Here is a 22,829-nt window from a genome sequence, read left to right as displayed (position 1 = left end):
TTATTTTATTAACCTCTTTTTTCTTCTTTTTTGTCCATGAAACCCTCTTTGTTCCTTTAGTTTTTGTTCCTCTTTTTGTTTTTCTCTTTAGCATTTATTCTTTGGCCTTAATGAAAGCGACCCTGGACCAACATCAGGTACCACTTTAACTTTCTCTATCACTAGTATTGAATTCAGCCCTAGTGTTGATAGAACAAAAGAATAGATAATAATGTAATCATATTTTCTTTTTCTTAGGCGTTTTGGTGCTGTGGAGACAAGCAAGGACTCAACAAAAACCTTATTGTTTTTTATGCATTTGTAGACAGCCAACGAAAACCCTATGGCCTTTTTGATAAATGTGCACTTTTGCAGAAGACCCTTAACTGGAATGCAAGCATATTAGAAAATGTTATAGATAACCCGATAGACATGAAATAAAAGTAATATTTATATATAAATAACATTTACTAAAGAGGTTCTTGAACCTTGATCAAAATAACTCCTCTGTGAGAAGCAAACATGCAGATTTACTGAGAAAACTCTGAATCAGAGGATTTATTAAAGGGGGAGGAGCCACAGTAACAAATGAAGCAAGGCCCAGTGGGACAATGGAAACGAAGAGAGTGCAAGAAGAAGACGAGTGAAAGTACATGGGTGAGCAAGCAGAGTGCCAACTGGAGAAAGAGGAATTTGGCAAAGTCGAGCATCTTTTCAGTATCCAAGGAAACAAGTTCACAGAGCAGGAGCTTAACTCACTGGATACTCGCTGTTACACTCAGAAGATTGAACAATGAGTGTTGGAACTCAAAACCAGGTTATTCTTTACTATTACCTTTAAAAATACAAATATTTTGATACGTTAACAACTCCAAATAATTTTAAGGTCATACAAGTAAACTGTTTTTGGAAAACAGAAACTTAGAATACCTTTCAAAAGCTAACTACTGATTTTCTTGTCAGACTAATTCAACATGGTTATCTATTGATGCAGTATACTGTATATAAACTTAGCATATAAAGTCAGATAATTTGTGTTTGGTAGATTGTTGTTTTTGTTGTAACAATGCTTCTAGGCAGTAAATCTTATACTGTTGGAAAGCCGGTTTATTTCCCTTTTAAATGGTGCCACATTTGTAAGGGACATGTGTTTGTGGGATGACCTGTGAGCATGCTGGGGACAGCATGAGGAGGAGGTGCTAGGCTGTTGTGGCTGTGTATGGTTCTTCTACACACTACTGAGGCTCCTGTTTGTTAGTTAATACAATTGTTAAATTGCCAATGTGTTTTTTCTTCAAACTTCAATCATCCAATCCACCAAACAAGAATTAATAGCAGAATAAGGTGTTAGGCAGTGACGGAGAAGATTTGGCATTTTTTTCATGGGTGCAACCCACATATTCAGCTCTGCTGCTCATCTCAGAAATGCATGTTCCTCACAATGTTGCACCACTTTAAAGGGAAATAAACAAGTTTTCCAACAGCATACGATTTATTTCCAAGAAGCATTGTTACAACAAAGAAATAATCTCCCAAACACAAATGTCCTTACTTTTTGAGCTAAGTTTTTTGCCAAAGCTTACTTACTGACTAACTTAAAGGACAGATTCTTATCGGTTGTCTTATTTAAAACACAATATAACATATAAAAGCTTTATTTTCCCATGCAAATGTGCATGTATGGTTTCAAAACTTGTTTTTGAAAGGTGTGTATAAAGTACATGAGTGGTTTGGATGGAAGGATTTTTAAAAGGTGAGTGGGTGGGGGTGATTAGGAGGCGGGGTAACCTGATAGACACCTTTGCTAGATAACTGGCTACCAAGCTGTTGACATAGTGAATAATAGATGACTGTATTTTGTGCACGTGTATCTTTATAAATGTTTGTATTTGCCAGTGTTAGTGTTTAAAATGTTTACATTGTACTAAGAAAAAAGAAAGCACCGCAATGTGTAAAAATAAACATCTCTGTTTTACTGACACTCCATCACAGGCTACACTCACCTAGTGGGCACAGGATACCCAGCAGAGCATCATATGACCTCATCAGACAGGATGACTACCGGAAGCAGTTCTGTTACCATGGTGATGGACTCAGTGAGCTCAGTAACCTGGATCTGAACTCATCTTTTGTGTGACAGAGTGAAGATCCTGAAGAGAGTGAAGGAGCAGGCCTGCAGACCAACAACGACCTGAACAGGAACAGGTGAGAGACTGGAGGAGATCCAGTCACACAGGCACACACTACCTGTTACTATACACTCACTTTTGGGCAAGGTGCTATCATATATCACACACTGTGCTGCACACTTGCATACGAGCTCCAGACATCTACCCTGGAAATACTCACTTTATTATGCACATTATCATTTTCCACATTAGAGGATTCAACCTGAATCATATTTGCAGATTGATCGACAAAGGACGCCATTAAACCTTCCATCTGTATTTTGGAGTTAATATTCATTAGAAGTTAATTACATCATGTCATGTGATCTTGCCTGTGTTGTGCTGTGTTGTCAGGATCAAAGTTTGTGAAGTCATACAGGAGTCTGCTGGTGTAGCTCTATTAGCGAGTCTCTGCCTCCAAACTCCCCAGCATGCAGGATTCACAGAGGCTGGACCAGAGACTCCGAGTGCTCAAGGAGGAGGTCAGGACCATGGTGAGTTTTCAAGGTCTATGAATATATCATTAGAGTGCAATGAGAGCGTGAGCCTTGACAGTTGACATTATTCACATAGATTCATTTATCAAACAGCAGACCTTGACTAAAATGGCTATATTTTTTACAAGAGATGGTGAAAATAATGGTTAATGACTTTAATTCAATTAAATTGTTCTGTTTTTTACTCATCATTGCTGTCAGTTTACTTCAGGCACTTTGAGCATGCAGGACAAGATTTTGCTTTTTGTATCAACATTTTTATCTCGAGGTCATCGAGCATCTGCAAAAGAACATCTGTAATGACGTATTCTTGATCTGTCAACGCAACTATTATGCTATCTCATCAAGCAGTTGCAACTCCTCAGCATCACCATTTAAAATAGAATCACACTTTCTAGTCGAATTTTACTTTTAACAAGAGGAAATTAACTGACAGACATATGGATGTCATACTGAGAACCTTTTTCCAGTAAACACTGCAGATATCGTAGGGCTGTCTTTGTTGTTCTTCGATGTTTCTTGGAGATCTAGTAAAGTATGTGTGGAGTGGCAGACTGGGGTAAGTTCCCGTTTTTAAAAGGGAGGCTTGAGAGTGTGCTCCAACAATCAGGGTATCACGCCTTTTGGGAAAAGTTTTCTCCAGGTGAGTTTGGTGACCTCAGTATCTGCTTGTTGCGGATGATGTAGTTCTTACCTCCAACAGGCTCTGGGGCTGTTTGTAGCTGATTGTGAGGCAGCTGAGATGAGGGTGAGCATCCCCAAGTCTGAGGTCAGAATTCTCTGCTGGAAAGTGAAATATTGCTCTCTAAGTGAGTCTTGACCCCAAGTGAAGGAATTCAAGTATCTCATGGTCTCCTTTATGATCAGGGCAGGGAGCTCAGACATCTGGAGGATGCCTTCATGCAGATACTGAACTTGCTGGAGGGATTATACAGTGCATTTGTAGAGGTTTTTTTTTTTTTAATTGTCCAGTGATACAGTCCTTACATTTACAGGTAAGAAAATGGAATGGTACATTATAACAAGATTATGCATAATCAAACATTCTAATAGACCTCACTGTACCTTAATCCAAATTCTAGGTCTTTGTTGACATACATATTTTTGACAACTTTTTTTTGGCTATTCAGAGGAGCCAGGAAAAGGTAACTATATATCCAGAGAGAAGTGATATTGAAGAGTATTTCGATCCATTTCTCTTAGTCGTTGCTGAGATGTTTCTACTCCTTGTTTGGAGTTCACCTGTGGTAAATTAAATTGATTGGGCATGATTTGTAAGGGCACACACCTCTCCACTTTTTTGACAGTAAAACAGTGAAAAAAGCTCACAATGGATGCATTTTACAGTCAAGACTGTAGCCATATCTGCAAAGACAACACAAACTAAGATGTATTTTAGACACCTTTTAGACAATAGTTGTACCTGTATCAGGTATTACTACGACAATGAACAGGATGTTTTTCCAGACTCCATAGGACCTGTTTTTGTATGAGTGTATTATTGTCAAATTTTTTCCATCTTTTTTTCTTTCCTGCTCAGACTCAGGAGAAGGAGTGTGGGGAGCAGGTTTGGTGGGAGCGACTGCAGCGCTGTCAGAGGCAGCTGCAGGCCAAAGAGGACGAGATTAGTCGCCAGTCCCAGTACTTCGAGAACTTTAAAAGCCAACTCCAGCAAAAGCTCAGCCTGGCACGGGACAGAGAGCAAAGCCTACAGAACAGGATCTACACTTTAGAAAAGCAACTACTGGACATGACTGTGAGTGCTGCCACTGGCATGACAGGGATCAGTGCGACCAGAATCACAGCTGGTACTGTAACACGCTGCGGAGAACGGGAGAGGCTTCCTCCCATGAGGGGAGAGGGTGAAGGAGAGGAGGAGAGAAAGGAGGAGAAGAGAAAGCAATGGCAGCCGAGTGAGTGTAACATAGAGAAAAAGCAACAAGAAAATCAGAACTCAAATGAAGTCAGGCTGCAGGGCTTCATCCTGAGCCTACAGGAGGATCTCCAAGTGCTGCTGGAGAGAGAGGAGGATGGGACGATGAAGAGGAGGGAGCTAACGGAGCAGCTCCAGGAGGCCCAGGAGAACAGCCATCTCCTGGGCTGTACAGTAGGGGAACTGAAGGTGGAGGTAGAGCAGCTGAAACGGTCTGAAAGCTCTCTGCTGGAGGAGGTAGAGGAGCTGAGAGAGGAGAACTACAGACTCCTGCAGATCATTAGAGATGCCGCTAGCCAAACATCTTGTCAGTCATCTGAAGTCCCTGAGTCTACATGTCTCAATCCTGGGAGTAGCTTCCCTGCTAAAAGTACTGCTGTTTGTCCTGAACCCCTCAACACTGTCTCACTGAACACTGCCATTGAACATCCTACAGAGTGGAGCTTTGGGAAGGTAAATAAAATGATAATAATGTACTGTAAATGTGATGTAATAGTGGAATGGAACCTCGACGAAGTGACCAGGACCCAAACACTATTTAGGAGTTCCCTGTCCCCCTTGTAGATTTATCTGTCACAACATATGGATTGTAATCTGTTAACATCTTTCTCCACTGTTTTCTACTCCTTTCTATTTGTCCTATAGTAAACAGACCAACTTTGAATTAACTTATTCAAGCTTATTGATTAGGTACAGTTAGTCTTCTTCAGTCTGTAATAAGGGCAACATCCCAAGCAACTGGCTGCTCTTCCTGGGAACAGTTTGTTCATCTGGACAGTAGTGCTACCGAGAGATAGCAGACTGTTGCTCTCCCCATTTTAGTTCAGGTGCCCATCTACAGAGGCAAGAGTCTTTGACTCACTAGTCGCTAGATCAATTCCTAGACCCAATGCTGCTTGGTGTATGCCTTCCCTTACTCTTCCTCCCTATATGTCCTGTCCTGTTGTAAGCGCACTATTAAGTTTTAGTTAGTTTTTGTTTTTTTTGGTAAAGCTTGGCTTTTATTTAGTTTCAGTTAACTAAAATGATTTTTGAATTGTAGTTTTAGTTATTTAGTTAGTTTTTAGTTAACCATAATAACCTTGCACCAAACACACATTATCCTCACTGTGAAGTACGGTGGTGGCAGCATCATGCTGCGGTGATTCTTTTCAGTAGCCAACCCTGGAAGGCTCATGAAGGTAGAGGTTAAAATAAATGTGGCAAAATACAGGAAAATCCTGGAGAACAACCCTTTTCAGTCTGCAAGAGAACTACAGCTTGGGAGAAGATTTATTTTCCAGCAAGACACTGAAACAAAATATATGGCTAAAGCTACATAGAAATAATTTAAAGACAACAAGGTCAATGTTCTGGAGTGGTCAAGTCAAAGCCCAGACCTCAGTCCAATAGAGAATTTGTGGCTGGACTTGAAAAGGTCTGTTCATGTCTGATCCCCATGCAACCCAACAGAGCTTGAGCAGTTTTGCAAAGAAGAATGGAGTAAGATTTCAATGTCCAGATGTGCAAGCCTGATTGGACCTATCCACACAGACTCAGTGCTGTGATTGTAGCCAAAGGTGCATCCACTAAATACTGACTTGATGGGGGGAATATTCATTCAGTCACTCATTTTACATTATGTATTTATATTTGACATCTTATTTAAGGGATAGCCCCTTGAGAGGAATGATCTCGTTTTCAAGGGTTTAACTGACATTACTTTGTAGCACTTTGTTTTCGCTCCAAACTAAAGAGTCTTTGGTCTTTTTTAATAAAAAGCAGCAGAGAAGCAGCCTACTTTCTTCTGACAGGATAAAGTTACTTTTTTTTTTAGGGTCAAACACAAAAGTTGAAGCATCAAATAGTTTTGAGGGTAGAATAAAGATATCTCCAAAGTAAAAGGGTTAACTATTTACACCTTGGAAAAAAATGTAGAATTTTACTGCACCTACCATAAGAAGCATTTGTATAGGATTAGAAGAGATAATTAATTTAAGGGCTTTATTTTCTCATTTTTGGCAGATGTGTAAGTAGAGGCTCAATAACTATTGGATCTGGTGTTATTATTGACTTAATGCTGTAAATTCCTTTTTATATTTTTGAGAAGGTATTAAGGCATAAAGGGAGTAAAATCTCCTAGTGCTCTGTTGCTGGGATTTTGAGCATTATATAACCACCACTCCTATTGTTCATGTCTTTTCAAAGGAATCTTATCTTCAAGTAAGACATGAATATGGAACAATGATGTATATTGTGAATTGTCTTGTCACTGTCATATTTAAATAACTGCATTTTTTGTTTCTTTTCCTTCAACTTTGACTCTGTGCAGGCATATCTAACCTCAAACAGGGAAAAAGAGCACCTTCCCTCATCTGCAGCTTCACCTTTTCACCACCAGGCTACAGCAGAGTGCACTACAGAGGACCATACCCCATTTGCCAAATTAGAATCTCCACGGAAAGATGACTGTCTGAAACTCTGCAGCCATACTGGCTCTAGAACTGATCCCCATTTCCAGTCACCGTACTTCACAACAGAGACTCTTGATGAGTTTAAAATAGGGACCTGGTGCTCCAAGGGGATCCTCAACCTGGAGGAAAGAGCAAGTGAGGAATCTGACGCCCTGAGGGAGGCCTACATGAGGTTGGGGTTTGGAGATGAACTTGAAGCCCTTAAAGAAGAACGTGATCGCCTGGAGGTGGCCCTGCAGCATACGCAGGAGCAGCTGGAGGCAGTGATTCAAGAGAAAACTCGATTGACATCCCAGCTCAGGAAAGATGAAAATGAAAAAGCAGAGGAGTCTTCAAGAGAAAAGGTATTTCACGCAGGTTGCAGTATTCCTCACAGTTTCTATACAGCTCAAAAATAAACTTGTCCCATCTATCACTGATCAAATTCTCTTTTTTCTTACTCAGATAAACAAACTACTTACAAATAGCAGAGCTGAAGGTGACAACCTCCTCGCCCTCACTCAGGATGATCTTGTCCAGGCCCTTAATCAAGAGAATCGCACCTTAGCGGACCGCATAACTGAGTTTCTGGCTCACATTGAGCTTAGAGAAGAGGAGATCAGTAGCAACAAAACACACCTGATTGATAGTATTCACAAGCTAGAGGCGGATGTAGTCAGACTAGAGCAGGAAAACCAGGAACAGGGGGGTTTGATCACAGAACTCACCAAGAAGACTGAGGATGATCTCAACACCATCATGGAGCTGCAACAGAGGTTTGAGGAGAGTGGACAGCATACAGAGGAATCACTGGCTGACAATGTAGTGAGTGGATCTCAGCTGCACCATGAAAGTTCAGCTGGGATATCAGGATGTTTTCAATCATATGATCTAGGTGAATGTGTGGTAAATGTGGTGCAAAGTGTGCTGAAAGAGGGTGAACCAGAGCTGATGTCCAGTCAAAAGCTAGTGCCAAAATCTCAACAAATCACTGACTGTGATCTGTTGCAGAACAGCCAACAGTTTCAGAGCCTCAAAACACAACACGATGAACTGCTGAACAACATAAATTCCCTCAGAGAGCAGCAGAGAGAGGCAGCCCTGTCGGTCAAAACACAGACAGAAGTAAAACAGCAGTTAACCCGGACAGTTTGGGGGCTGAAAGAAGAGAAAGACAGCATCTCTCAGTCTCTGGCTGGTGTCAGACAAGAGAAGGAGCAGCTTACCAGGACCATCTGCGGGCTGAGAGATGAGAGAGATCAGTTATTAAGGTCTATGAGTAACCTACGAGACGAGAGGGAGCAGCTGACAAAGTGTTTATCTGGTCTCAAAGCAGAAAAAGAGACCCTGTTTGAATCTGTCTCAAGTGGGAAAGAAGAAAGACATCAAATCTTTGAGTCACTACAAAGTTTACGGATAGAGAGGGAGCAGTTAAACCAGGCAGTGCTTGATTCTAAACAAGAGAGAAATGAACTGACTGCTGCTCTGAAGTCTTTAAGGGAGCAGAGAGACGAAGAACAATCACGTTACACTTTACAAGAAGAGCAGGGGAAGTTAGAAAAGTCCGTTAGCCGTTTAAGGGAAGAAAAAGAGAGAATTGAACAAGCGGTGAGATGTTTAAAACATGAAGAAACACAAACAAAGGTGTTACTTAAGGACCTAAGAGAGGAAAGAAACAGCCTACAAGCAGAAAACCAAGGTCAAATACAAACAGAGGGGAGGAACCAGAGGCTGAATTTGATGAATACCAACAGTGCCACTACAGCTCAGCAGAATGAGACACAAAGATATCAACTTAAAGCCCATGGAGCCATGCAGGTATTAAGACTAATGGACTTTTCCTATAGTATTACCACATTTAGCGACAAGATTGATTACTTTTGTCTTGTCTATGGACTTACACAACATGGTTTTGATGGAAAACAGGAGGAAAGTGATCTGCTGCAGGAAAATGAAGCTTTGAAAGCAGAACTAATGAGGTCACAAGATGAACTGGTCAAAAGAAAATTTGATGTAAGTCTTTGAATTATTAGTTTTTGCAACCCAAGATAAGATAAATAGGAGGAGAATAAGATTAGGGCTGCCAACTGATTAAAATTTCTAATTGCAACGGATTTCAGAATTTGTTTATGCTGAAAGGGACATAAAGCATGCAATTAATAATGGTTAAAGAATTGATGCACTAGTTTTGGGCCTTAATTAATCCAGATTAATGCATAACTCTGACAGCCCTAATAAGACCTGTTCTTGTTATGCGTACACATCTGTGGTCATGAGTGAATGAATGTACAGTATAACAGTACAATACATTTAGATTTTTTCAAAACTCTTTTGCTTTTTTTGTGCTGACACAGGTCTAACATAATGTGTTAATGTTTACATTTATGTCATGTTCAGACACACAGGCTGCAGAATGAGCTGCAACAATCAGAAGCCAGGGTAGAGGAGGCAGAGATAAAGGCATCCCATGCAACTGATAAGCTTATCAGGCTTATGGATGTAACCAATCAGATGGGAGAAACCAGGAAGGAAAATGATTGCCTCTCAACCCAGGTATTACATTAAATGACTGCTATTAACTCTAACATAGTAGAATCTTGTTTGCCTGCTGCACCTCATTTATTGTCAGAAAGATTCATTCAGAATACACACATGGAGAGACGCCCGCTGGCTAGTTCAGGCAGACCACTTTAGCTACACTGATTTCCCACCTGATATGCATCATAATTCAATTACCTGACATATATCCTCCCAATGTGGCACTTTATTTAAGCTGCAAGATTTCCCATCCCACCCTCTACTCTGCTTTTGCCAGCTCTGCCTGAATCAGTGCATCTACTGCATAAGTGCTCTTAACCAACTGCTATTCCAGCATCCTGCTGTAAGCTCCAGCAAAGGTTTAAGATCAGCATTATCAACACTCCTCGATTCTACATGTTTAATAAATCTGCAGGGAGTGATGAGAGCGACGCCTGACACCAAACACAAACATGTTCTGCTGCTGAAGGAAATGTTTTCGAACAAATGCAAACCTGAGCTTTAAATTAGGTACTGAAAGTAAAAGGCACAAATTTATCCAGTCTTTTGGGTATTTTTTTATATTTATTTACTCCCAAATTACCTTGTTACCCTTGTTGCAAACATAAACATTGTGTCTAGTCCTATCTGTTAGATTTATCTAGTTCTTCTGTCTGCTGCAGGTGAAGGAGCTGCAGAGTAAACTCAAAGATGTGCTCAGAGAGAAGACTGATGCTCTGTCACTGAAGGCACAAATAGAGGAGCAATACAATATCCTCATAGCTCAGCTCAAAGCTAAGGTAAGAATGCTAAGATGCCACGATTCTCACATGAATTAAATTAACTATCTGATTCTTGATTATATCCCTATGTGAAATGTTGAACTGATGCTGACTAAATTGAAATTAAAAAAAATAAAAGTAATGCATAATAAATTAATCAGGCAGCATTAAAAAGCCATTGTCATGATTGGTCTGCTTCTGTTTGGTTGTGTATGTGTCTGTTTAAACTAATAAATATTAAAACTTACAGACAGTGGCACTAGAGGAGCTTAACTCTGCATATATCACTCTAAGACAAGGGCAGGACAGCAAAGAAGATGCGGGCACTGTTCTTGTCTCACTCAGGACACACTACAATGATGTCAGAGCAAAGGTGGGATTGTAGGAGAATTTGCAATCGATCTTATTTTATGAGTTTGTCTGGCAGAGTTTTATTGGTTTTCTTTTGTTATCATTTTGCAGTATGATGCTCTCCTGAAAAAGAGGAGCCAGAATGATCTGGATGTAGCTCCTTTAAAGGTGAGGAGAAAAAAGTTCCTGCATGATTTGTTGAAATCATCTGAAACCTATTTATTGTGTGTGACTTGAGCCTTTTTTTAGTCTAACTGACATGTGCTTTGACCAATAACAGGCCAAGCTGTCATGTCTGGTGATGAAGTGTCAGGAGAGGAATGGTTTCATAGCTCAGATGATGAAGGCCATGCATAGACAAGGCCACATGGATCCCTCCCTCACCCAGCAGGTAGAGGAGCTACTCAGTGATCCTGTGCTGCAGGACTACATCAGAGCATTCACACCAGGGTGCAGGACTCTAGATTGCAGTACTGGGTTTACATCTGGATTTATTTCAAAACTTCAAGACTACACCAGTGGATTCACACCTGATCAGAGCTTCTCCACTTTATCCCCACTTGTAAATCAGCAGTACCAAAATGTCGTTACACCTGAATCTGCTGGTATATGTAAAGAACTCAAAAGCCCTGAAATGTCCTCAGCCACCATTGAATCCACATCAGATCATCAAAATATCAGCAATGAAGTCCTACCTTCACCAACAGCAACACTGATGAGAGATATACGGTCCCCTTTGCAAGAGCATGTCAGTGTCGAAGAGACTTCTTCAGCTGTTGTTTCAGCACTGGAAGAGAGGAGTAGGGTTGATGCAGTACAGGTGAGATGATAAAAACACAACTGTTTATTGCTTTTATAAAAGTGTTATGTGACTTTCACAGAAGATTTACAGAACAAGGTCATTTGATATGTGTTCCATTGCTCAACATCTTATTTACTGCCAGTTGACAGAGTGAGTTGTTTTATATAAATGATTTGGCTCTGCACAATATTATGCAGCTACCACCCTATAAACTCATCTTATAACTGATCTGATGATCTCTACTCATGATCATTGAGCAATTGTTGGGAAAGTATGGAGAGAAAACTCATGAGTCAGTGGTTCCCAAATGGTGTAACTTGAGGAAAGCAAATATGAAGTTATGTTTGAAGAGTAAATGACTGACAATATGCAACTCATGCAAATGAAAACGCATGCAGTAATTGATTAAATGAATAACTTACTACAAAGATTTACATCACATTATGTTTTTGATTTCTCACAGATAAACTTGCATCGATGTTCATTTTTTCAGTTATTTTTTATTTGAGACTTAAGGATAAATGTTCTTTAATTTAAGCTCCATTTAAGTCAATTTTTCTCCTTTATAGTTTTAGTCCAGTTTTTGTTGACAAAAAAACAGTACAGTTTTATTCAGTCTGCTTTCCACAGCAAAGAGGCCAAAGTGCTACAAATACAGAAATATGTAAATTTTGAATGCCTAAAAAAAACTAGATTTGTGTTAATCTTGCTTTAGTCTCCTTGAAGAAAACAAAATAGACTTTTTTTCATCAATGATCTATTTTTTAGATAGTACTAGTCTCGCCTTTCTCATGGAAAAAAGGTAGAAACTCTTTAAAGTCATAGTTTAAGTCAATTGAATTAACACTGACTTGCATTAATGTATTGGAAATGGTAAAGAAAAACCTTAAATTGCTTGTGTTTTAGATATTGAAAGAACTATTATAAGTACAGCTTTTCTCATTTCCACCACAGCGCTCTCCCTCTGCCACTGGACCAATCCAAAGGACCAGAGCATCAGAGAAATTAGGAAATCATCAACCAGACTTGAAGGGAAAGTCCTTCCCTGACCTTTCCAAATCATCTGAATCCTCACACAGTCCTACTCCTCTTCCCTTCACACGAGTCAGTGTGAGCAGAAGGATGAGCAGTCCTGAGAAGATCCTGAACCTACAAGAGCAACTACAGAAGACTCTGAAGAGCAGCTATCAGGTAGACTGCAGAGGATGAATAAGAAATAACATTACTTTGATTTATTTTTCATCAAGGAGGACGATGCTTTTTAACAAGGACCCATAAAGCCATATCATGACCAGGGTGTTTCTCTTTGATTTAAGGCTCCAGTGAACAGAGGACGAGGACAGCAGCCCAGGAAATGTCTCTCATATTCAGCTCCTGCAGTAGACCTGGGACCAGCCTCTCTAACAAAAACCCAGTGCATGAGTGACAATAAACCACAAACCAACTCCAACAAAGTCCCCCCTTCTTTGAGCAAAGATACATCCACTCCCGCTGTGACAGGCACACCTGAAGCCAAGACCACACTTTACACTGCTGTCACTTCACGATCTGTTCATGTTAAATTCAGACCCAACATACTGACAAATCATCACTTTAAAGCAGACATATCTAAATCTAAAAATCCTGCTCTTTCTTGCCCCTCTTTCACTGAATTTGACAAAGCAAAATACAAACTGACAAAGTCTCCAAAAGTAACAAAGAAAGATGCTGCTCCCACTGACATATCTGATGTTCAGCTGAGGACTTCCACTCCTTTACCTCCAAGGACCACAAGCTTTGACTCTGATGTCTTAATCTGCTCTGACACTAATCCCAAAAACACTGCCTCAGACACAGCTGCCCCAGAGGTTCATCATTTAAACACACCTCCTAAAACCCATGGTGCTGCCTTTAAGTATGACAGACGTGTAGCTGCTGCCTCCTGGACTCAACCTGCTCACTGCTCTCCTATGAGACATTTCCAGGGTGCCACAAAGTCCACTATTGCTCAAGAAAAGACCAAAACAACAAAACCCAAACCAGGTAATGTATTTATATCCAATAACAGAGATAATTTCCACTCACAGCTGTTTAAAATCTGAGTAGAAGGAAGTGTTGTTTTATAGAAAGTTGAAATGCTGTTTTATTGATGTGACAATAAAGCAGCACTTCCTGAACATCTATACAAGCTCCTCGCATTGCCTTGGTGCATAATATCACAGTTAATGATTGCACAATATTACTTTCTTGCTTTTATGCTGCTACAATGTCATTACATCCAGCATAGATGTGGGCAACCCTCTCTTTCAGTGGAATGATATTGTAGGAAATTCAAGCATAAATTCATGTAGTTTGACGCTTCTCTGTTGATTGCAAACACAGCATCACACTGCAGTGCATGACAACAAATCTTCACACTTGGTTCTGTCTTCAGATTTTTTTTTTTTTGTTCTTCAGTGGTTATGAGGAAGCACTTTAAAGTGGAAAAGGTATTTTGCATTCAGAAAGTATTCATGTTATATTGCAGCCTGATGCTAGAATCATTTGAATTATTTTTTTCTTTTGTTAATCTACTCTTAGTACCCCATTGTGGCAAAGTAAAAACAGAGTTTTTTGCAAATTGAATCAAAAGAGAAAACTGAGTTTGACATAAGTATTCAGACCCTTACTCAGCACTGAGTTGAAGCACCTTTAGCAGCAATTACAGCTGTAAGTCTTTTTAAATTTGACACAACAAGCTCTGCACACCTGGGTTGGGGGATTTTCTGCAGTTCTTCTTGGCAAATCCTCTCAAGCTCAGTCATTTTGGATGGGGACCATCAGTGGTCGGTTCTTTTCAGGTCTCTCCAGAGATGTTTGTCAGACTTCAAGTCAGGGCTCTGGTTGGACCACGCTAGAAATTCACAGAGTTGTCTCTAAGCCACTCCTGTGTTGTCTTTGCTGTGGGCTTAGGTTCATTGTCATGCTGAATCTTCAGCCCAGTCTAAGGTCCTGAGCCCTGTTGAGCAGGTTTTCACTGAGGATATCTTTGCCCTTTTCCCCATTCAGCTTTCCCTCAACCCTGACCAGTCTCCCAGTCCCTGCTGCTGAAAAACACCCCCACAGTATGATGCTGCCACCACTATGCTTCACTGTTGAGATGGTATTGGGCAGATGGTAATTAGTGCGTGGGTTCCTCAGGACATATCTTTTAGAATTGGAGCCAGACAGAGCCATCTTGGTTTCATCAGATCAGAGAATCTTGTTTCTCAAGTATGAGAGTCCTTCAGGTGCTTTTATGTAAACTCCAAGTGGGCTTTCATGTTTTTTGCAATGAGAAGAGGCTTCCGTCTAACCACTCAGCTATATAGCCCAAATTGGTGGAGGGCTGCGGTAAAAGCTGTCCTTCTGGAACTCTGACCCATCTCCACACAGGATCTTTAGAGCTCAGGGGGAGGTAACACAAGGGAAACAGAGAAAAACAACAGGAGGCAGTCAGAGCCATGGCGGGGAGGAACCTGAGATAGATTTCAAGTGTTGCAAATGGCCTGACTACTTATTTGATATTTCTTTTTCCTTTTTTCATAAATTTGCAAAAAATTCTTATATTCTGTTTCCACTTTGTCATTATGGGGTACTGAGCGTAGAGTAATGAGAAAAAAATGAATCAACAACATTGAAAAAAGTGAAGGGGGTCTGAATACAGACCAATCCTAAACATGGACTATAAATGTGGCATCCCTCGTCCCTCATCCCTTCTGAACCGAAGACAACGTCAGAAGCGTCTTACCTGGGCTGTGGAGAAAAAGAGCTGGACTGTTGCTCAGTGGTCTAAAGTCCTCTTTTCAGATGAAAGTAAATTTTGCATGTCATTTGGAAATCAAGGTCCTAGAGTCTGGAGGAAGATTGGAGAGGCACAGAATCCATGTTTCTTGAAGTCCAGTGTGAGGTTTCCACAGTCGGTGATGATTTGGGCTGCCATGGCATCTGCTGGTGTTGGTCCACTGTGTTTTCTGAAGTCCACAGTCAACGCAGCCATCTACCAGGACATTTTACTGCACTTCATGCTTCCTTCTGCTGACAAGCTTTATGGAGATGCGGATTTATTGAATTTCCCTGTGGGGATAAATAAAGTTATTGTATTGTAAAGTTATTGTAGTGTATTGATTTTATTTTCCAGCAGGACTTGGCACCTGCCCACACTGCCAAAGGTACCAAAAGCTGGTTTAATGACCATGGTGTTACTGTGCTTGATTGACCAGCAAACTGGGCTGACCTGAACCCCATAGAGAATCTATGGGGTATTGTCAAGAGGAAAATGAGAGACACCAGACCCAACAATGCAGATGACCTGAAGGCCGCTATCAAAGCAACCTGGGCTTCCATTACACCTGAGCAGTGCCACAGGCTGATTGCCTCCATGCCACACCGCACTGATGCAATAATTCACGCAAGGGAGGCCCAACCAAGTATTGAGTGCATAGAAATGAACATACTTTTCAGAAGCCTGACATTGCAGTTTAAAATATCAGTTTTTATCAATCTTATGTAATATTCTAATTTTCTGAGACACTGAATTTTGGGTTTTCATTATCTGTAAGCCCTAATCATCAACATTTAAAGAAAAAAAGCTTGAAATGTCTCACTCTATGTGTAATGAGTCTATATAATATATGGGTTTCACTTTCTGAAATGTTTGACAAAACATATTGAACTTTTCATGATATTCTAATTTTTTTAGATGTACCTGTATTTCACAGCACTCTATATGTATGTGAAAGTAATCTGCCATTATATATAGAAGTAGGGTGCACTGTGACAGCATTACGAGGAACAGGCTGTACAAGAACAATAGGACTGTGCTTCATTTGTTTGTCCTCTTACCTCATTAGGAGCGCCAGCCGAGGTCCGCTCTGTTGAGGTCATCAAAACAGTGGGACAGAGTAGCCTCCTCATTGGCTGGGAGAGGCCACCGCTGGATGAGCTGGGCTGCAGCAACGGCACATTTGTTTATGGATACCGGGTAAGCAGAACAACAGCAGCAAGACATTAAATTCAGAAGATTTATTTGTCTGAAAAGATTTACTGTCCCCTGTCAGGTGTTTGTCGATGGAGACTTCCACAAATCTGTCATGAGCTCAGCATGCACTAAGGTACCAGATTTTCTGCTGAGCCTTAACAGCTGTGCACTATTGCATCCTCCAAATTTAATTACAGGTCTACGTGTGCTTCATAGTGTTTGTTTTTTCTTTTAGTGTATTCTGGAAAATGTTGACTTGAGTGTCCCCGTCCACATCAGCGTTCAAACACTGGGCTCTAATGGTCTCAGTTCAGATAGTGTCCATGCACTGTACCGGAGTTCAGACATCACGCACCACGATTAGAAAGAAATGTATGGTGGCAGAGGTCAACATGTAAGTGCTGTATTAAATCAAGTAATCAGACCAAAAATTAATAACTATATTAGACATTTTTTTACTGTATGTTTGCTTTGATTGCATCACATTTATTTTTATTTTATTTTACAGAAACTTCTCAGTCAAACATTCATATCCAGTGACAAGGCTTGGATGGTAAGTTGTTTCTGTAACACTTAGATAGTTCAAGTTAGGATTGTCATGATACCAGATTTCTAAACTTTGTCATGATATTAGTAAAAATCAAACCATGTCCACTTTCATCTGCTATTCCTGGAGGCTCTACTGTAGAAATTATTATGGGTCAAACTTCAAGAGATAAAGAAAAGTCGGAAAAATGTTTCTCACAATTGCTAACCATAGTGACTAACCACTTATGGGGATTATTTTGAAAGGAATAGCCCCTAATTGAACAAATACTTCCTCATTTTTTTAAATCAGTTGTTGATTTACATTATATTTAGGTAGTAAGTGAGAAGTATTTTCCTTGAAATATCCTTGCTGAGTTCTGTTAACAGCTGTTAACAGAACGCTGCTGGGGTTTTAGAGTGTCACATACAGGTGCTCTTAGGAAATTTTGGGTCTGCTTTGCTCAATTCCCCTTGTGAAGGAGTGTTCGTATGAGTAAAAACAGGAGTTCAATCCAAAAATTTTATGTTCAGAAAAATCAAACTGCAACTGTCCTTCAAGAAAGGAATCCAAGGCACACTGCATTTATTTCCCATAGAAAAAATATATTTAAAATTAGCAGACATGCTACAACCTACTCAGGTTTAGGGCCTTTTTAAGTATACTAATATTTATGTTGAGCCTTAACTGAGCTTATTTTAAAATAGAGAGCAGTGAGCCATATTAGCTGTTTATGTTTTTGTGGAGACTTCATAGTATAATACACATTTAGCCACAAGTTAACAGCACTGAAACTTAAAGCTAAGTATGTTAAGGCTCTGATGAGGCTCTATGTGTGTTTTAAAGTAAATAAGGGTATATCCCACCTCACTTGTTAACAGTCATCTTTACAATCATGTAATCAATACTGATATCGAGTTGGTACAGTTAGCTTAAAATGCCCATTTACCTTATTTGAGGTCATTTCTTCTTATTGTGCTCTTATCCATCAATTGTTGGAGGCAGAGGAATAATAACATTATCCCCATTGGGATGTAATAGATAACGTCTATACATTTTTATATCTGCATCGCTCTAATAATCAGGATTAGTAGCTCATTAATATGGAAAATGCCAGTTCCTCATTCAGGCACAACAGACACTGGAAGTTACTCCCAGGATTCACATGAAGCATTATATGAGCGGTGGGAATGAAGTGGATTGATATCTGTTTAAATATCAAGACAACAAAAAACACTGAAGTCCTAGGCATTTCTCAATGGGCACATTCTGGTTTTCAATAATTAAAAATAATCAAGCAAACTTCTTGCACATGACTACACACTGTCCAAATTGTAAAATTTAGCATTTGGTAACGAATAGCAGTCACATACCTGTTTTACAAAACATGTTCTTTTAACAGCTTTAATTCTTCCAACATAATTGATGATTTTTTTAAATAAACTTTTGTTAAAATGCTGTGGTACTGAAAAGCACTGAAACAGTTTGACAACCTTTAAAGTTATTAGAGTAAAAAAAGTATCATTAAATTCTTTAATGATTGAAATAAACGTCACCTTTAAAACCTGTGAGGAGTTTTCACATTACATTGGTTTTGACACTCCTGTGGAAGAAGAGAGACTCTTTTGTTGAAGTTCAATGTTCTCTTCATACACTATTGGGACAAAAGTATTTGGTCATACCTGTTAATTATTGATTCAGGTGTTTCAATCACACCCGTTGCCACAGGTATATAAAATAAAGCACCACGTCATGCAGTCTCCATTTGCAAACATTTGTGATACCAAATTGGTCGTTCTGAAGAGCTCAGTGACTTCAAGCGTGGTGCTGTGATGGATGCCACCTTTGCAATAAGATGATTTGTAAAATTTCATCCCAGCTGGATAGTCCACAGTCAACTGTCTCAGATCAAGAAGTCCAATGCCAAGCGTTGGATGGAGCTGTGTAAGGCACTCTGACACTGGACTGTGGAATCGTGGAAACTTGTTCTGTGGAGTCACGAATCACGCCTCTCTGTTTGGCATCAGAAGGTGGCAACAGTTTGTGGTTGTGTTTACATGACTGTGCCCCGGTGCACAAAGTAAGGTTTATACCGCGCTCCAAATGATTATGCAAATTGGATTTTAGTGCCATAAACATTCTGTTTTTTTGTTTTTCAATTAAACTCATGGATACTTTTGTGACTCAGGGCTCTTTGGATCACTGAAATCAATCTCAGACACCTGTGATAATTATTTTGCCAGGTGAGCCCAATTAAAGGAAAACAACTTAAGAAGGACGTTCCACATTATTAAGCAGGCCACAGGTTTCAAGCAGTATGGGAAAGAAAAGGGATCTCTGCTGAGGAAAAGCATTAAATAGTGCAATGCCTTGGACAGGTATGAAAACATTAGATATTTCAGGAAAACTTTAGTGTGATCATTGTACTGTGAAGAAATTTGTGGCTCATTCAGAGCACAGATGGGTTCCTGCAGATAAAGGCATAATGAGGAAGGTTTCTGCCAGACAAATTCATCAGATTAAGAGAGCAGCTGCTAAAATGCCATTACGAAGCAGCAAACAGGTATTTGAAGCTGCTGGTGCCTCAGGGGTCCCATGAACCTCAAGGTGTAGGATCCTCCACAGGCTTGCAGTCGGGCATAAACCTACTACTCAGCCACCCATAACCAATGCTCACAAGCAGAAATGGTTGCAGTGGGCCCAGAAATACATGAAGACTCATTTTCAAACAGTCTTGTTTACTGATGAGTGCCGTGCAACCCTGGATGGTCCAGATAGGTGGAGTAGTGGATGGTTGGTGGATAGCCATCATGTCCCAACAAGGCTGTGATGTCAGCAAGGAGGTGGTGGAGTCATGTTTTGGGCCTGAATCATAGGAAGAGAGCTTGTAGGTCCCTGAAGGTGTAAAAATGACCTTGTCAAAGTAAAGACTTTCTGACTGACCACTTTCTTCCATGGTACAAAAAGAACCGTGGCATCCGTAGCAAAATTATCTTCATGCAGTACACCATCTCATGCTGCAAAGAATACCTCTGTGTCATTGGCTGCAATGGGCATAAAAGGAGGGAAACTCATGATGTGGCCCCCATCCTCCCCTGACATCAACCCTATTAACACAAAAAGAGACCAACTTCTTATTAAAGTACATGTACTTGAATACAGTATCATCACAGTCCTTTTTGGTGTAAATGACAGGTGGCCAAATACTTTTGTCTATATAGTGTATGTGGGTAGTGTTTTATGTAGCAAAACTCCTGATTTTTTAAATCAAATATCACATACCATGGAAAAATGTAGACAGCTTCGATTTTTTGCAAGATCATTTTTAGATTTCCTCCCTGGGAGGTCATTCAGGTTTGTCTGATTCTAATTCTGTGCTGTTCATCACTGTCTGACACATATCAAGCGGCAGTGGTTACAAGCCAGTAGTTAATACACAAAAATAGTTTTTTTTGTATTTGATGTTCTTGTTTGCTTTAAGAGATGATACAGAGGGATCAGTATTAATTCAGTCTGATTAGTGACCAGATAAAAAACTCCCAGAAGAGCTCGATTGCAGTGTCTTATCATTTTCAATCATGTTTTGTAGGCCTTGAAGAAACTCTCAAACGAACTCTTGTTTCATGTTCTACTTTCTCCTCTACCCTGTGTGTCCTGTGTGTGTGTGCCCTCCAGTCTACAGCCATCTTTAGCTGCAGCCCTCTGAGGGAGTGTCCTAACCTCCACCTCAGCAGACAGCAGGGAGACTCCACCACACTGCTGGGACACCCTCAGGCTCAGGTCAACCAATCAGAAAAAACTCTTCTCACGTTGTCATTTTTAGCCAATGAACCTGTGGCCACGGAAAACCTCACCACAAATAACTGAAGATGTCAAACAAAACACCACGTAAATATCTTAATCTGCATTTAAGCAGAGGAAGATAATGTTGGAAGGAGTTTCTGTTTCCAAGTCTCACCAACTGGATACACCTCTTTAATGGATGGGATGATATGTTTACAAAGGGAAGACGCCAATCAAACAAATCATGACAAACTTTATGAAGAAAAGACCAATCATGTTGTCAAAAGCTGCCTGTGACACACGTATCTTAACTTTTAAAAACATCACAGGACTGACATCTTTGAAAGGAATGTCTGCATCTGCCGCAAACTTTAACACTGTGTTTACTGGGAGGTCACGTTTGTACGGCTTCATCTGCTTCTTTGGACTATGACATGAGCAGCTGATGAAAAGCCTTTTTTAACACACTGTATGAGATGTCGACAACATTGTACTGGAGGTCATTATACTTGATTTTTTCACACGAAGCCAAATATGAGAACAGTTAAATCACTCCAAAGACTAACTCTGCATAGAACTACGGGATTACTTTACAAACAGAAACCAGGTGTTATTTAAGTTTTACTATTTGCACACACTCATTATAAAAATCAAGATGATCCAATTAAAAAAGAGATTATCACAGATATTTTTTGTAGAGATTATTATAAAAATATGCCAGTGTACCACATTCTGTGCATTTTTTGTATGAGTGACAATTTGTTTTTCATACCTAACAGATATTATGCACGCTCACTTTTTTTTCATTTGTTATATACAATGTATATACACACAAGAGGTTCTTTTGCTACTTAATGTGTGTGGGATACGGGTGTGAAGTGAAAATTGGTGCAGCAGAAGTATTTTTCTATCTGTAATGAAAATATTGATATCCAATTGATCCTAAAGGCTGTACAGAGAATAAATGTTTATATAATATGAAATGTAATTTCAGTTTCAGTGTGTACATGTGAAGTGATGTCACATCAATGAACTTCAACTGGTCGAACTTTAAACTGGTTTAAATGGATCCAGATTGGAGATAGTTTACCCATTTCTGTCCAAGGGAGAAATAACTTGAAATTCAAATGTTTGTTTTGCAGCTGCACTAAAATTTATCTCTTTTCTTCCAAATATACATTCATAACCAATAGACAACTAGAACCTCTGCCTAGCAGTTGTGAACCTCTGTAAGTAGATTGGTGGGTAAAACAGACAAGGGTAGTATTTGTGGTAGTGTAATTGGAGGTATCTTAAAGGCAAATGGCTAAATGGCTTTGAACTTTGACTTCACAAATCTAAATGATTCTTCCTCGAGTAAAAGTATACATTTTTGCCAAATTTGAAGGAAATCCCTCAGACTGTTCTTGAAATATTGCTTTTATAAGTAAGGCATGAACATAGGACCCATTACCTTGACCTTTGATGTATAACCTCCAAAATTCTATTACTTGTCACTGTAAGTCAGCATGGACTTAGAGGGGACATTATCACCTTTTCAGGTTTTTCCAACAAAAATATGTGCCCCTGGCCTGTCCACAATCCCCTCATGTACCAGAAAAATCCATTCCCTCCTCCCTCTCTTTCTCCACCTTTCAGAAAATGTGTGCTGAAACAAGCTATTCTCAGATTTTCCCCTCATGACCTCATGTGGGGAGTTCACCCCACCCCGAGGTTTGGTTGGCCCTCCCTTGGAAGAAAGATCTGACCTTGTCTCCTGATCTTCCTCTCAGCTGGCAGCTGAGATGCTGGATAGCTCAGTGCTGACTTTGATTTGGGAGATTGATGGTTCAAATCCCAGTCAAGTCCGATGTACAGTTTGGGCCTTTGGGCAAAGTCCTTAACTTTGGATAAAAGAGTCTGCTAAATGATGTTGTAACATCAGGACTGCCACATCCATTTCCTGAGAGGGGTGTGGTCAGAGGCAGAGTCAGACAGCTCATTAACATTTTAAGCCAAAGACATAGAAAACAGATCATTCTGAGCAGAGCTGTAACAGAGGTGTTTTTAGACATACAAAAATCCAATACTGGAGTGTTTTT

At 40.0% G+C, this 22,829-nt stretch overlaps 1 protein-coding gene across 2 annotated transcripts; it reads left to right on the top strand.

The window, feature by feature from the left end:
• The first annotated feature begins 38 nt into the window (after nt 1-38).
• Nucleotides 39-21,578, top strand: LOC121516473 (myosin-2 heavy chain-like). Of its 2 annotated transcripts, XM_041797774.1 has the most exons (20): nt 39-137; nt 238-796; nt 1,972-2,184; nt 2,502-2,641; nt 4,185-5,030; nt 6,889-7,374; nt 7,475-8,827; nt 8,936-9,022; nt 9,407-9,562; nt 10,210-10,326; nt 10,559-10,681; nt 10,771-10,827; nt 10,940-11,479; nt 12,416-12,652; nt 12,778-13,483; nt 16,312-16,442; nt 16,519-16,572; nt 16,675-16,833; nt 16,948-16,992; nt 20,641-21,578. In XM_041797774.1, exons 4-18 carry the CDS (start codon nt 2,579-2,581, stop codon nt 16,801-16,803), a joined length of 5,085 nt encoding a protein of 1,694 aa, XP_041653708.1. In that variant the 5' UTR covers nt 39-137; nt 238-796; nt 1,972-2,184; nt 2,502-2,578; the 3' UTR covers nt 16,804-16,833; nt 16,948-16,992; nt 20,641-21,578. The 2 variants fall into 2 exon arrangements, with proteins under 2 accessions (XP_041653708.1, XP_041653707.1); XM_041797773.1 differs by having other exon boundaries at nt 7,475-9,022.
• The last annotated feature ends 1,251 nt before the right edge of the window (nt 21,579-22,829 follow it).

Source organism: Cheilinus undulatus, linkage group 10 (genome assembly GCF_018320785.1).
Source record: "Cheilinus undulatus linkage group 10, ASM1832078v1, whole genome shotgun sequence".
Classification (NCBI taxonomy): Eukaryota; Metazoa; Chordata; class Actinopteri; order Labriformes; family Labridae; genus Cheilinus; species Cheilinus undulatus.
The sequence above is the reverse complement of the archived record's forward strand: the minus strand, read 5'-3'. Positions and strand labels throughout refer to the sequence as shown.